This window comes from Leishmania donovani, chromosome 14 (genome assembly GCF_000227135.1).
Source record: "Leishmania donovani BPK282A1 complete genome, chromosome 14".
Lineage (NCBI taxonomy): Eukaryota > Euglenozoa > Kinetoplastea > Trypanosomatida > Trypanosomatidae > Leishmania > Leishmania donovani.
The window spans coordinates 58456-72045 of record NC_018241.1 but is presented as its reverse complement, the minus strand read 5'-3'; the positions used below and the strand labels follow the sequence as shown (position 1 = coordinate 72045).

The following is a 13590-nucleotide window of genomic DNA, read 5'->3' as shown; positions in this document are numbered from 1 at the left end:
CCATCAATGAGGGGGAGGGAGGGAGGGAAACGCCCCTCCCTCAAAACAAAGATAAGACGGCGAAGACGAACAGCCGCAAATAATGCACGCACACACACGACCGTGTGCAGCCACGCCACGGCACACAGACACATGCATACCCGACCGATATGGACACGGGGAAGTCGGGCCAAGGTCAACTGACCTCTCAACAGCACAGACGGCCAGGAAGGCACCGCTAGGCAAAGGGCAATGAACAGGAGAGAGACCTCACCCCCGACCCTCGACCGCGAAACCAGCAGCTAATACATAAAACAAGAGCCCAGTTAGCTGCGACGTGGGAGGTAAGGAGATCGGGAGAGAGAGAGACAAGGAGAAGGCGGTGGTGGCGAGCGTACGTGCGTGCGTGCATGCGTTTGCATGCTTGGTGCGATTGTGGCGGTGCCTCTTGCTGGGTGGGTGGGGACGTTCACACAGGGCCTCTCGTACTTTGCCGACCCGTATTCACGTCCCCTTCCCCTCCGCCCTCCGCTCCCCTCAACGCCATCAAACCCGAATGACGCCCATCGAAGTCGACGCAGGCACGCGAGGGCTGCAGCGCTGACGGGTGGCATCCATGATGCCGATGAGGGAATGGCAGAGAGAAGCAACTTGCACAACAAGGCGGCCACGAGACGGTAGAGGCGACAGGCAAAAAGAGGGAAGAGCAAGGGCTGCCAAAGCCAGCCATCACGAGGTGACGAGAATGCTCTCCAAGTCTTGCATCCGCCCCTCGCTGCCCGCCCCCGAGCGGAAGAGCGCTGGCTAGGACGGAGTGGCCAAGAGGGGAGGGTGGGTGGGGCGATGCGAAGGACATCGCGGAAGGGGGAGAAGACGGATGGTGAAAGTTAGCGCACTACAGCGCGCACATGCGTAGAGGAGCGATCACCCCAAAGCGAAGCCACGCAAGGCGTTGCAGCTGAACGGCGCACGGTGCTGCGATCTGCTGTCCTTTGCTTTTTTTTTCCGCGTGCGTGCGTAGGTGAGTGCACCTACACCCTCAACCGCCGTCCCCAAGTATCCTCGTCCTCGCAATCAGTAACCCGCAGATAGCGCCGCATGCGTCTCACTGCCTGCCCCAGACTCGCTCATCTCGCCTTCCATTTTTCGCATTTACTTACTTGTGGAGGCGCATGCGGCGCTGGCGGCTCTCCTCGTTTTTCTGCGCAATCAGCCACAGCAGGGCCGCCGTCAGCGTCGGCGAAAGGATGTAGCTGGCGCGGGGGTCGCTGTGGCGGAAGATGTACGCCATCAAGCAGGTGCTCACCACAAAGAAGACACTGTTCAGGAAGAACAGACTGTATCCCACCGCTACCTGCAGGCGCAGACGACGCAGCGCCTTGGCTTTCTCGTCCGAGACCTCGGCGAAGTGGCGCTGACGGCCCCAGAACTCGCTCTGCACCATCACAACGTACGCCTGACGTAACATGTACGTCGTAAAGCCCGTGATAACGATGTACAGGACGAGGTTCGGAACATGGCGCCAGTCGAAGCCGTTGATGGCGTGCGAGAAGTACACGGGCTGAAAGGAGGCGATAAGCGCCACAAAGATCAGCGACTGCTCCGGGTACTCGAGACGGTTCGCGTTGATGCAGGCGTCGAGGAGGGCCTCGTCGCTGTGCGCCTTAGGTGCCATTGCCTCTTTGTTGGCCGGCTGAAGGGCTGCGTCGCAATCCCTCGTGGGGTCGGAGAATAGGGGGAGGGGAGAGGCGGGTCGACGCTCACGAGGAGACACGGCAGTAATTGGTGTGTACGTGCAGCTGCTGGTTGTGTGGGTGTGGGCGTGTAATCGGGAGATGAAGCGATCATCCTGAGAGAGAGGAGGGGGAGGTTGGAGGTTTGGAGGTTTGATCGTTTGTGTGATTGGTGGGGCAGAGGACCGTGAGACGCGGCACGTGCCCTTCTGCATTTTTGACCGCGATGTAGAAAGGGGAGGGCCAGAACTGCGGGGCAGGATGGAGGAGGGGCGGACCGCCATCCATGACGACCGCACGCTTACAGACAACACCACAGGATGGTAGGCGGAGGGGTTGGGGGGGGAGGTGGGAGCGACAAAGACTGAAGACAGGAGAGCCTCAGCATACCTGAGCGCCTTCGATGGCGCACATACAGAGAAAAGAAGAAACAGCGACGTACACGTGCTCTTACGCGGGGGATGCGAAGTTGTGAAGGCCGTGTGTGTGCGTGTGGGTAGGTGGGGGCTGAAGGATATGTGTTGCGGGAGAAGGAGAAAGACAGCGCCGCCGCACCGACATGGCTCACATTGTCTTCTTGTCGCGTTCCTGGCCGCTACTGAATCTTCGCGACCGCCTCGCTGTACTGCTTCGCGTCCTCGGCGAGTTCGTCCGACGCTACCTTGACTGTGTCCCAGCCGATTTTCAGCCCCGTCTTCTCATCCGTCTTCGGGATGATGTGGAAGTGGACGTGCGGCACCTCCTGGTGAGCTAGACTGCCGTTGTTCTGAAGGACATTGTACTGCATGGAGCCATCCGGTCCAGCGACCGCACGGCTGACCTTGGCAAGCAGCACACCCACATCCGCGGCGTCCTCCATGCCCAGCTCGTGCAGGCAGCTTGCGTGATCCTTCGGGATGACGAGTACGTGTCCCCGCGAGAGGGGGTTGATGTCCATGAAGGCGAGCGCCTTGGACGTCTCGGCGACCTTCGCGCAGGGGATCTCACCCTTGATGATCTTGCAGAAGATGCAGTTGGCGGCCATGATGCGAGCTGAGGTGGTGAGGTAACACGTTACGAGCGAGTGAGAGTGCAGACTGTAGAGGGAGAGGCGGGAGACTTAAAGTCCTGCAGTGACGACACACATAGAAAGCAGACAACGTGCGGAAAGAAAAGAGGCGGCCGCGCGTGCGCATGTGTTGGAAAGGGGACGCAGGAGGGTGGAGTGCGCGCGAGTGGTGGCGGGGGTAGACAGACAGACAGACGCACGCACGCACAGGCAAGTACACGCAGAGAGCGGTGCGCGACGAGGGGAGTCGGGGCAGTGGCGAGTTGAGGGATGGGCGGGCGGCACAAGAGAGCGAGACACGGCAAAGGCGGCAGTGAGTCTCTTTCCGCCGCCCGCCTCCTCTCTCGTACACTCCTCATCTCGCCCTCTTGCCAGATCTTCCGGCCTGAAAAACTGTATACCTCTCTCCCTCCCAGTGTGTGTGCGCGCGCGTATGTGCCTACGGCATGGGCCATGGAAGAGGACATGGGGGACTCTTAGTTCCTTGAAGGCGCGACTTTCAACTGCACACGCACACCCGCGCATAGACAGTGACTACACCGGTGCGCCCTCCTGACCCTACAGACAGACAAGCACCGACCACAGCCATTCAATACATGCGACCGCGTCTTCTATCCATCTAGCATCGCCACCTCTTCGCACCTCGCTCACTGCGAAGCGTCTTATGATGCGTGTGTGCGTGTGCTTGTCGACTCAAGCGGAGAGGCGCCGCAGATGAACAGCACAGAGCGCGCGGCGATACGACGCCACGGCAGCTCAGACGAAATCCCACGAGCCGCTCCTCACTCGCACATCCACTGATACGCACGCACGCACGCAAACAAGGGGTACACAACAGAAGGGGCCGGACGGGTAGAAGCCCACCCTCGGCAGACCCACTCTCCGCCTCCGCTCTTGGCCGCATGCTCTCCACCGTTGAGAATGCCCGAGAGGCGCTGTGCACTCGTCCTCACAGCACATTGGCGCGCCGGAAGCGGTTGGCGCGCCTCTCGTGCCGCTCCGGCACCCCGCCGTCATTGTCGCCGCTGACGAGGCGCCGACGTGCGCGCCGGGACACCCGATGACGCGCCGGCACCGCTTCAGCCCCTTCACTGCCTTCGTCATCTTTGCCGCCCGCCGCATAGCCCGCAAGCGGCACCGAAAGCGGCGGCGGCACCGTTGTGGGTGTGGGCCCCGATTCGGCTGTTCCCGCGCTCACCTCGCCGGCTTCCGCGCCGCCGTCTGCACCTCTACCGTCGGCCGCGTCGACTTTACTCACGCGCCGCACCCGGCGCTTCTGCCGCTGGTCCTGCGCAAGTCGGAACACATTGCTGGCCGCCTCTGCCGCTTTCAACGACTCTCTCTCGTTCTCCTGCACGGTGCGTGGGGTGAGGTGCTCTGCGCTCTCCGCGTCGCCGTCCTTATCGTCGCCGAGAGCGGCTGAGGTGGGCGCCGGTTGTGGCCCGTCCGCACGGCGACGCAGCGGCTGGCGTCGGCCGCCCCTACCGGCGCCGCTGTCTGAGCCGCCTGCAGGGCCACTGTCGTCCTCGGGCGAAGCCGCAGACACCGACGCCTTCTTCCGCTGGCGCTCCACTTCTGCTGCCGCTGCAGCGCGAGCGCGGCGGAGCTCGTAACCCTCCTTGCGTCGCTCGATGCGCTGCACGATGCGCTCTGCCACAGCGCTGCGTAAGCCATTGCCCGCGGCACCGTCTCCCTTTTCTGCCGCACTGCGCAGCTGCAGCAGCGCCGCGCTTGACAGCGACGACTCCTCGAGCTCCGTGTTGATGGCCTCTAGCATGTATTCCAGTGTGCGCATCGCTGCCTGCACCATTCCGTCGCGCCGCTCGTGTCGCTTGCCACGTGACAGGAGTGAGAGGGCGATGACCGCTTCGCTCGCACCACCTCCCTCGCTGTTGCGTGCGGCAACGATCGCCTCGCCGACGGAGGTGGCGTAGCTCTCCAAGGTTTTCGTGACGGCGACAAGGTTTTCCCGCGTCACCGCCAGCTCCGGTAGCAGCTCATTTGTGGTGGGGTTTGCCTTCACGTGCGCCACAACCGCGTCCACGACGCTCAGGATCGTGGCGGCCTCGGCCTCGAGCAGTGTCAGGCCGTAAACCAAGAAGCTGGAGCTGCATTCGACAGAGAGCTCGAAGACGTTCACGTCGCTGGTGAAGGAGGTCAGGAAGGTACGCACGAGGTGCGCCACAAGGCGCTGCGTGGCGGCGCTGCCGAGAACCGGCTGCCGAATCGCATTTAGCGTCTCGTGCGCGCGAGCGATGCACGCAATCGCGTCGGCGATGTACGGGCGCACTGCCGCTGTGGTGTGCGGAGAGACGCGTTGCCAGTCGAAGAGCGGCTGCACAAATCCCTGTCGCCTGACGAGGTCCGTGATCGGCTGCTGGGCCAGCGCCAGGTACGCGTTCATCATGGCGTCCACAGCAAGCTGGCAGTGCTCTTCCACCACCGACAGGTAGACTTGGCTATACTGTTGCTGCTTACTCTGCAGCATCGCAGCGACGTCGACTGGTGTCGCGCAGAGCTCCGGCAGCTGGCGCGCAATCAACTCGAAGAAGCAGGGCGCCAGCAGGTGCTCCGTGAGAATAGGCGTCAACGTTGTGGCGAGGCACAGCGTGTCGGCCATGCACTCGACGACGCACCGCTCGCGCTCGGCGGGGTGCAGGGTGACGTCTGTCGTGGCTGTACGGCACTTCAGCTGCAACATGTCAACGAAGGCGAGTAGGAGGTGCGAGAGGAGAGCGAGTACCAGTTCCTCGTGGTCCTGTAGGCTCTCCATCACTAGCTTTCTGTGGAACTGCGCGATGAGCTCGGAAATGGGGTCCACGACGGCATCGGTGCCATCTCCGAGAGCGGCCGGGGCGCAGGACTCTGACCCCCGTCCGTGACGCTCCGTGCCCGACCTGTCGCCGCACCTTCCCCTACCGGAGGGATCATTCTCTGGGCGCTGGCGCAGAAGCCGACGACGACGCGACGCAGCACTGCGTGTGCCAGCGTCACTGCCTCCTCTTTCGCCCGCCACCGCGTCCTCGTCGGCGTCGTCGCGCAGGCTCCCCGACTTGACGGCGAACAGGTCCACGCTATCGTAGACCTCCGTATCGCGCGCGAAGAAGGGGACGCAGCGATCCATGACGACCGACAAGACGTTGAGCAGCTTGTGGACCGCGTGGGAAGAGACAGAGTCGCGACTGAGCCGGGAGCGGACGCGCGCGTCGAGCGACTTGTCGGTGTTCCGCTGCAGCAGCGGGAGCGCCGTCAGGTACGCCTTACTGAGCACGCCGATGCCATGCAGGTAGCAGCGCAGGCACGTGGAGCGCAAAAGCTCCAGCTCCTGCAGCAGGTCACCGACTTCCTCTACCTGCGCCTCCGACGTGATGGTGGCGGAGCTGCTGGACTCGCCAATGACGATCTTTAGCCGCAGCATCGCGTCACTCACGTGGTTCATCATGCGCTCCCACTGGCTAAGAATGACCTCGTAGAGGACGGCCGCGTGCAGCTCGACACGCTCGGAGCGGCCGTAGCGTCTCAGATCACTCGCCCGATACTGCGCCAGGGCGCTCACGAAGCCGTCCACGACGCTCCTGTTTATGAAGGCCAAGAAGAGAGCCTGCAGCGTGGCTGCAGCGGTGCTGATCATGTCATGAACCGCCTGCACCGAGATGTCGCGCAGGCGCTTCGGGCGAGTAGGCTGCTGTGTTGCACTTTCATTAGCCGCGTCGGCTGCAGCGGGGTGAAAAACATGCGGCAACGTTGGTACGAAGCGTATGCGCGGCAGCTGCTCGATGGAACCGGGCCCGACGCCGGCGCCTGCCACTCTCCCTCGCGTGTCCGCCGCGGGCGCGCCGTGGTTTGCTGTGCCCGTCAAGGCGACGCCGCCATCGGAGACGTGGGCGTTGTCATCCATCTCTCCTACACGACTTAGCGAGCGTGAGTGTGTGCCACTGAGGATAGTCGACGGCGAGCGCTGCAACCCGTCGCCGCCGCTGCCGGCCGCCGCGACACCACCGGTGCCTGCCGCTGCCTGGGCCGCCGTGTTGCCCAAGAGCTGGGTCAAGATAGTGTGCAGCGGCGAGTCCAGCTCAGGAACGAAGTCGAAGACGCCCGAGTGCAGCGCAGTCGCGATGCCGCCCCAATAGGAGCCAACCACGTGCTCGAGCGTTCCAACACACTCGGTGCACAGTCGCAGGGCGAAGGTATTGAGAGAGCATGCCTGCGCCATCACGGCCGACTCGACTTCAGCGCGCGTGAACAGCTGGTTGAGCAGGGAGGAGCTGTGGATGCGGATCTGCAGACAGCTGGACACGAGCACCGCATCCATGTCCAAAGTGCCGACCCGGAACTCGGCGCTGGTGGGGAAGGGCGACTCCGGGGTGTTGAGGGCATCCAGCAGCCTTGACACGTAGGCGTCGGGGATGATGCCGACAGCCTGGCGATTCTCCTCTGTCGGGGTGCCATCACTGCGTACCGTGGCGCTGCCGCTGGCTGCGACACCCACAACGTCGCCGTCACCGTCGCCGTCGCCGCTCGTCGGTGAGCCCGCCGACGACTGTCGCCGCCCGCCGACGACGAGCGCGTTCACCTGTGTGAAGGAGCACTCCTGGAGAAAGGAGTCGTTCGCGTTGCCGATGAAACCGCCGTCGCCGCTGATGCTGACGCCGAGGTACGAGTTTTGCGACAGCCTGCGCCCGCAGATGTCGCTCCCGCTCAGCAGCTCTGCCGCTGTGCCTTCCCCAGCGTCCGCCCCTCCAGCTGCTGCGATGCTCAGCTTCCGCCGCTGCTCCTGTTGCCGATGTCGCTCCTCCAGACCGCGCGCTGCGTCTGTCTGTGCCTTCCACAACCACCCACTCGCCTCTCGCAGGAGGCCGGCAGCGCTGGAGTGGAAGAGGTGCTTCTGCTGGCGCTGCACAATGGATATGAAGAACTGCACGGGGTGCTGGTAGGCCGTTGTGCCGCCTCGCGGAGCAGTGACAGAGGAAGCCGACGCTGCCGCAGCACCACCTGCGCCAGCCTCGGCCACGGGCCTGTTGGGAGAAAAGCTGACCGTACTATCGTCGGAAACACCCGGCGGCGATACGGTGCGGCCACTCTTCGGACTGAAGCCCTCAGCTGTTGCCCCGCCACTGGACAGCCGCGTGCGCAGCTTGGTCAGCACCTGCTCATGCCGATCGCCTTCGCCAAGCACCTCTTGCAGCACGGCGCAGAAGTGATGCAGCTTCACCGAGGCGATGCTGGTGTCCATCATCATGGACAGCGTATCCTCAATGAGCACGGTGTCGGCTGGGTTCGCGTAGATGAGTTCCTCGGCCAGCTGGCTGCAGAGGTACAAGGCGGCGCGGAGGAGGGCCATGGCGAACTTGTAGGCAAACACGCTACGACCGGCGGCGCTCACGTTCTTTGACGACCCGGCTACTGCTCCCGCTGTCGCAGCCGAAGTAGTGCCTTGCCCGGCAGGCGGGAAGCGGCTATCTCCTGTCGCAGCTGACGCTTGCATTGCCTTTGACGGCTCCCCGTCGTCTACAGTCAGCATCGCACCGTCGATGAGCGAGTACGTCTCCTCGAGGTATAGCATGGCACGGCGCAGGTGCAGCACGGCTGCCTCATAGTTAGCAACATGGTCGACATGTTGCCGCCGTGCGTCAACGTCCTTGAGACGCACCAGAGGGGTGCCGTACCAAAAATAGATTTCTTCCCCGCTTTCAAGTACGTACATGTCCGCGGGGGCGGTGCTGTCAGCAGGGCCTTCCAAGGTGCCGTGCGGCTTGGCAGCGGCATCAGCGGCAGCAGAGGTGCCCTTCTCGTCGCTGTCACTCTCGTCCTCCTCGTACTCGTTTTCTTCCTCGAGGCCGTCGTCGTCGTAGTCGCCTGAGGCCTTGCGTTTCGTGGCTCGGTGAGGCTCCTTCTTTGGCTGGTCGTCTCGACCACTCAAACCACGAGCCTCGTCAGCGTCCCCTTCGCGCGACGCGCTGTCGTCGTCGTCGGAGCTGGTGGAGCCGTCTGCCGCCGTCATCGCCGTCGCGGTCTGTCGCCGCTGCGCCACCTTGGCGCCGCAACTGTCGTAGATTGCACCGGGGACGCCGAGAACGCTGAAGAACTTGTCGAGCATGTCCTGACTCTTTCGGCTTTTCTGCACGTCCAGAAACGTCGCTGTGATGGGCCGCACGAGCGACTCACAGCTGGTCGACGCGCTCTTGAACGACCGTGTGATGGCCTCGAGGGCCTCGCCGGTGAAGAGCTCCGCGTCGGAGTTGTACACGGCGTCCATGGCATCCTTAGAGTTGATGAACACGCCGAGGTTGTCGCGTATGAGCTGCTTGAGGGCCTCCCCGGTGTCCTCCTCCGCTACCCCGACTTTGTCGACGAGCTGGCCTTCGAACACCGCATGTGAGACATTGGCCAAGACACGCTGGATGTACTTCTTTGGCTGAAAGGCGCGACTCGTGAGGTCGAGCGGCGGGTGACGGTGACAGTCCTTCTCGTCGAAGAGCTCATCCATGGTCGCTGTGCGAGGACGAGTGCAGGGGCTACTAAAACAAATTCAATGCAACCGCCTAAAGGAGAAGCTGTTTTGCCTCACACAACGCGCGCAGGGCCGCAACGACGCACAAGAGCGGTGGTGGTGGTGGGGGGTGGGTGGGAGCTCCTGAGGCTATCAAGCACAAGGCGCCCCCATGTGCGTGTGCGCGTCTTCCTGATGTATGCCTCTGTGCGTGCTCGTCAAGGTGAGAGATGGATAGTGGGAGTGGTTGGAGGTGTGTGTGTGTGCATGTTAGAGAACGACGGAATAGTCGAGAAGGTGCTGAGCACAACCACGATAGCAGGACGACACGTGCGTCGCTTCACTTGCTGCATGCCCTCGCAGCGAAAACGGCAAGCGCATATCGCTTGCCTTCCGCACAGCACCGTCATCGATGGTACATGTCTCCATGAAGAGAGAGAGAGGGGGAAGGCTGCGACACATGTTTTCTTCATTTTGTATTTCTCGCTTCGCATGGTACAACGTGCTTCTCTCCCACTCCCGCATGCGCACGCATCTCTCCCTCACTTAGGATGCCTTCGTGTAATGGAGGGCGCAACGCACCCTCGGAGGGGGGGCAACCGTGGTGATGGTGGTGGTTGGGAGGGGGGAGGAGCTGGCGGCTGACGCAAGTACGCAGAGTACCACCGACCCACACATCCTTTCACAGGAACACGCCACGAGCTCCATCGGTAACAGCAACAACGTGAGATGACGAAGAGAAAGCATGGCGTGCCCGAGAGCGAGAAGGGAGGGAGACGCAGACACATCTGTTATCGCGAAGGCTGACGACTAACTTGCGCGCTTTCCTCCGTACCTCCTGCACTGCGGCCTGCGCCAGCGAGTGCGTGTGCACTGGCCCCTTGAGGAAACCTTTGGACACGCACGATCCCGCCATTGCCACTTTCCACTCCGACCCCTTTCTCACGCGATAGGAAGTATGCCAGACACGCGTATTCCGTATGCGGCCGTGACCTTGACGGTGCAGAAGGGGGTTCAGTAGAAGCGGGGCCCCGGTGGACTGATCTCGGAAGAGCAGCTGTGCATGGACATTCTCATGCATGGCCGCGCCTCGCGCGGCCTCACGTTTGCGGGGCTCCAGACATGTTACGCCGGCTAGCGGTGGCATCTCATGAGCAACGAAGACTGGGGAAAGAGCGGAAGTCCTGCGCACGTGGATGTTGTGAGTGCGCATGGCTCGATCATCATGCTGCGGAGGGGAGGGGGTGCAGGTGTTGGAGGAGTGCATCCATCGCCTCGAGGTCCCCCCCACTGCCGGGAGAAGAAGCGGATGCCGAGTTCGGAGGCGTTGCGGCGGGGCCTGGGAAGACATGGATGCTGCCGCCTCTGAGGAGCTTCCTCGCGCACTGAAAGACCCACACACGCACACTCACGCGCACGTTGAGAGTGGTATGGTGGCAGTTGGAGGAGGGGAGGGGGGAAGGGCACACGAAGGAGAGGAGCAGACACCTTCACGCGCACGTAGAAAGACGTGCAAACCGCAACGAAGGAGCTCACAATTTTCGCCTGCGGGCGTGTGCGCAGACGGGCAACCGCACCGTCTGTGTTCGAGAGATGGCGGCTACACGGGAGGCCATGGCCGTCAGAGCAGCCCCCAACAATGCCGAGATAGGCTCAGCAGATGCGTTCCGGCCTCAGTCGACGCACCACGTGCCGAGATGCAGGCCGCCGCCCTGTGCGCTGATGCCTGCGCCGCACGTGAAGGATGCGGCCAGCTCTGGCGCCCTTCAGTACACCTTGCCGCTGCGCATCAACCGCATCATGCCACCACACAAAGTGGCCGTGGAGCTGTAGTTGCTGCAGCACGCAAATTCGATATAGGGCACCAGCTGCGAGTTGGCCACCGAATCGGCGCTCGGACACACCGCCTCGATAAAAGTAGCGCAGGCGTTGCCGTCGTGCGAGGACGGCGACGATGGAGCCGTGCCAGGCGGTGCTGGCTTCTCATCGGTGCGAGAGGCCGACGAAACAGACAATGGCGCGCCGTAGCCGGCCGCCTCCGCTGCAGAGGTAGCGCTGCACCCGATGCCGCTGTTCACCCGCGCCATGAGGACGCACCTGGTGGGTAGCTGCCTGCGAAAAACGCTGCTTCCAGGCTCGGCCACGCGCCCCACGAGCCTGAAATCGTGCCAGCCAGACTGTTGCCGTCGAGGAAGAGATTCGACAGGAATGCCATATCATTTCGCGACGGCGGTGCTCCACAGTGCATGAGCTGCCGCCCTGGATGCGATACACAAGCGACGCCAGCATAGGTCACCTGGAAGAAATAGGGTCGGTCAGCGAGTCGCTGGAGAGGCTAAGGTAGGTCAAGGCGCTCAGTGCGCATTTTACCCAATAGCGTTACCACGATGACCAGCGCCGCCACCTGCGCTGGGGCCACGCCCGGGGGGGGGGTAACATCAGCAAGCTGCCTGGTTTCGTCGCGTGGTAGCTCGGGAACAGGAGCCCAGCCTTGCCTCCATCGGCGCAAGTGGCACCGAAACGGGTACAACAGCCTGTCCCTGTCCAGTGCTGCTTCACATTCGGTAGCAACGTATCTGTGAGTGCGAGTGGAGAGCGACGCGTGCGTAGACCTGCTGCTTCTCAGTAAAGTCCTTGATGGCGGCGGCTCGAACGCCCCGGTCTCACTGCGAATCAGTGTCACGGCAACCACGGGCAGTTGCCAGGAGCAGCAGCACCGGGGTGAGGTGGTGCACGTGCGGAGACATGGTCGTTATGCGAGCGCACCCACCCGAGAATGCGTGCTTGGCAGCGTGATATTAGCGTTGACAAGGCAGGAGGATAGAGAGAAGGGAGTTCGGCAGAGAACAAGTGACAGCGCCCGCGCGTCGGTGAGTGCACGCATCTACCTCTCTCCCTGTGCGTATATTAGCAGGGTGAGAGGATGAAGAGGGCGTGGCGGCGCCTGGGAGGAGGGGGGATGCCGACTTCGTACGTGAGAGAGAAAGGACGAGCCCGAAGCGTGGCGCCATTGTACTTTGGCGATACCGGTGGTCCGCTGCGGAGCAGGCCCAGCGCAATCTCCACCTCTTTCATTCTCACCAACGCCAACCTCAGCGCATGGCACTTGGATCATGTGGGTGCTAAGTGGACATCGCAGTTTCGAGTGTTGCCCCACGCACAACCACGTACACACTTGCGAGTGTGCTCCAGGCTTGTTGTTTCGCTCTCTCCGTTGAGGTCAGAAAATGAAAACGAACGACACAGAGAAAGGAAGCGCACAGGAAATACACGAGCATACGCGCGCCTGCACCGACACACCGGAATATACGCTCGAGAGGAGCGAGAGGCAAAGTAGTGCGGTGATGGTGGTGGTGGTGGGAAGAGGGAGTAGCCTTATCAACAACAACGGGAAGAGAACCAACAAGCCGGAGGAACAACAGGAAGAGGCGAAGAAAAGGCGAGGCGCATTTCGCAGTGCCCGCACACTCGAAGGAGGAGTACAGAAGACGCCTGGGAGAACAAAAGAAGGCCGGGCCATTACCGGCTTTCCCGACAGAGTCAGATCCGATCCTGCCGCCACCTTCGCCTTTTTGGCGCCGCACGCACGGCAGAGAGGCAACCCAGTGTGAAATCCACGAACAGCCGCACACACCGCACAAGCACCAACTTACCATTAGCGGTGGTACACGGCGCGAGCACAAGCCAGCATGATAGGGAGGGGGAGGGAGAGAGGCATCATAGATTGAGATGGGCGGAGCGATGAACGAAGCACACGTCACCCGCAGCAGCAGCGGCGAGTCGCAGAAACCACCGAGGCAAAGAGGTTCGCGAGACGACGCCACACATCAGCACACGCAGGTCCCACCCCCAGACACAGCATCGAAGAAGGCCACGGCACAAGCAAGGAAACTGCGGGAGCGCTGAAAGCGAGAACCGATGGCGGACTCCGGTGGAGCGTCCGAGTAACAGCACCAACACCGCATCAATCACTCAACACTGACGCACCAGCGATCACTGAGCAACACGACTAACGGAGCCGCCGGTCCGCACGGCGACGCACAGACACACAAAGGACGCCGATACGCGTGAGCACAACGAGCGAAACGAAGAAAAGCAACTGTGGAGCACTCCACACGTGAAAGCCGCTAACACAAAACAACCTCTGACACCTTCGCAGCGCGCGAGAGAGGGGGGTGGACCCGCGAGGGTGTTTCTTCTCTGTGTGCCCCTCTCGCTGAAGAGCGCGCGATGCGGCTGACCACCACCACCACCGACCCCGCTGCTGTGCGTGAGGAAATAAAAAGAAGATCGAGGGATCCGCTGGGAGTGCACAAAGACCGTAACGCTGATCTGGCGAT

At 62.3% G+C, this 13590-nt stretch overlaps 3 protein-coding genes across 3 annotated transcripts; all 3 read right to left on the bottom strand.

Annotated features, from left to right (window-relative positions):
• Window positions 1-1135: 1135 nt before the first annotated feature.
• On the bottom strand, window positions 1136-1654 carry LDBPK_140250 (hypothetical protein, conserved; the record flags this gene model as incomplete). The annotated part of the gene is made up of 1 exon (XM_003859349.1): window positions 1136-1654. The coding sequence occupies one exon, from the start codon at window positions 1652-1654 to the stop codon at window positions 1136-1138; it is 519 nt and encodes a 172-aa protein (XP_003859397.1).
• A 653-nt stretch (window positions 1655-2307) lies between these two features.
• On the bottom strand, window positions 2308-2736 carry LDBPK_140240 (hypothetical protein, conserved; the record flags this gene model as incomplete). The annotated part of the gene is made up of 1 exon (XM_003859348.1): window positions 2308-2736. One exon carries the CDS (start codon window positions 2734-2736, stop codon window positions 2308-2310), a length of 429 nt encoding a protein of 142 aa, XP_003859396.1.
• A 973-nt stretch (window positions 2737-3709) lies between these two features.
• LDBPK_140230 (hypothetical protein, conserved) lies at window positions 3710-9247 on the bottom strand (the record flags this gene model as incomplete). Its single annotated transcript, XM_003859347.1, has 1 exon — window positions 3710-9247. The coding sequence occupies one exon, from the start codon at window positions 9245-9247 to the stop codon at window positions 3710-3712; it is 5538 nt and encodes a 1845-aa protein (XP_003859395.1).
• Window positions 9248-13590: the final 4343 nt, after the last annotated feature.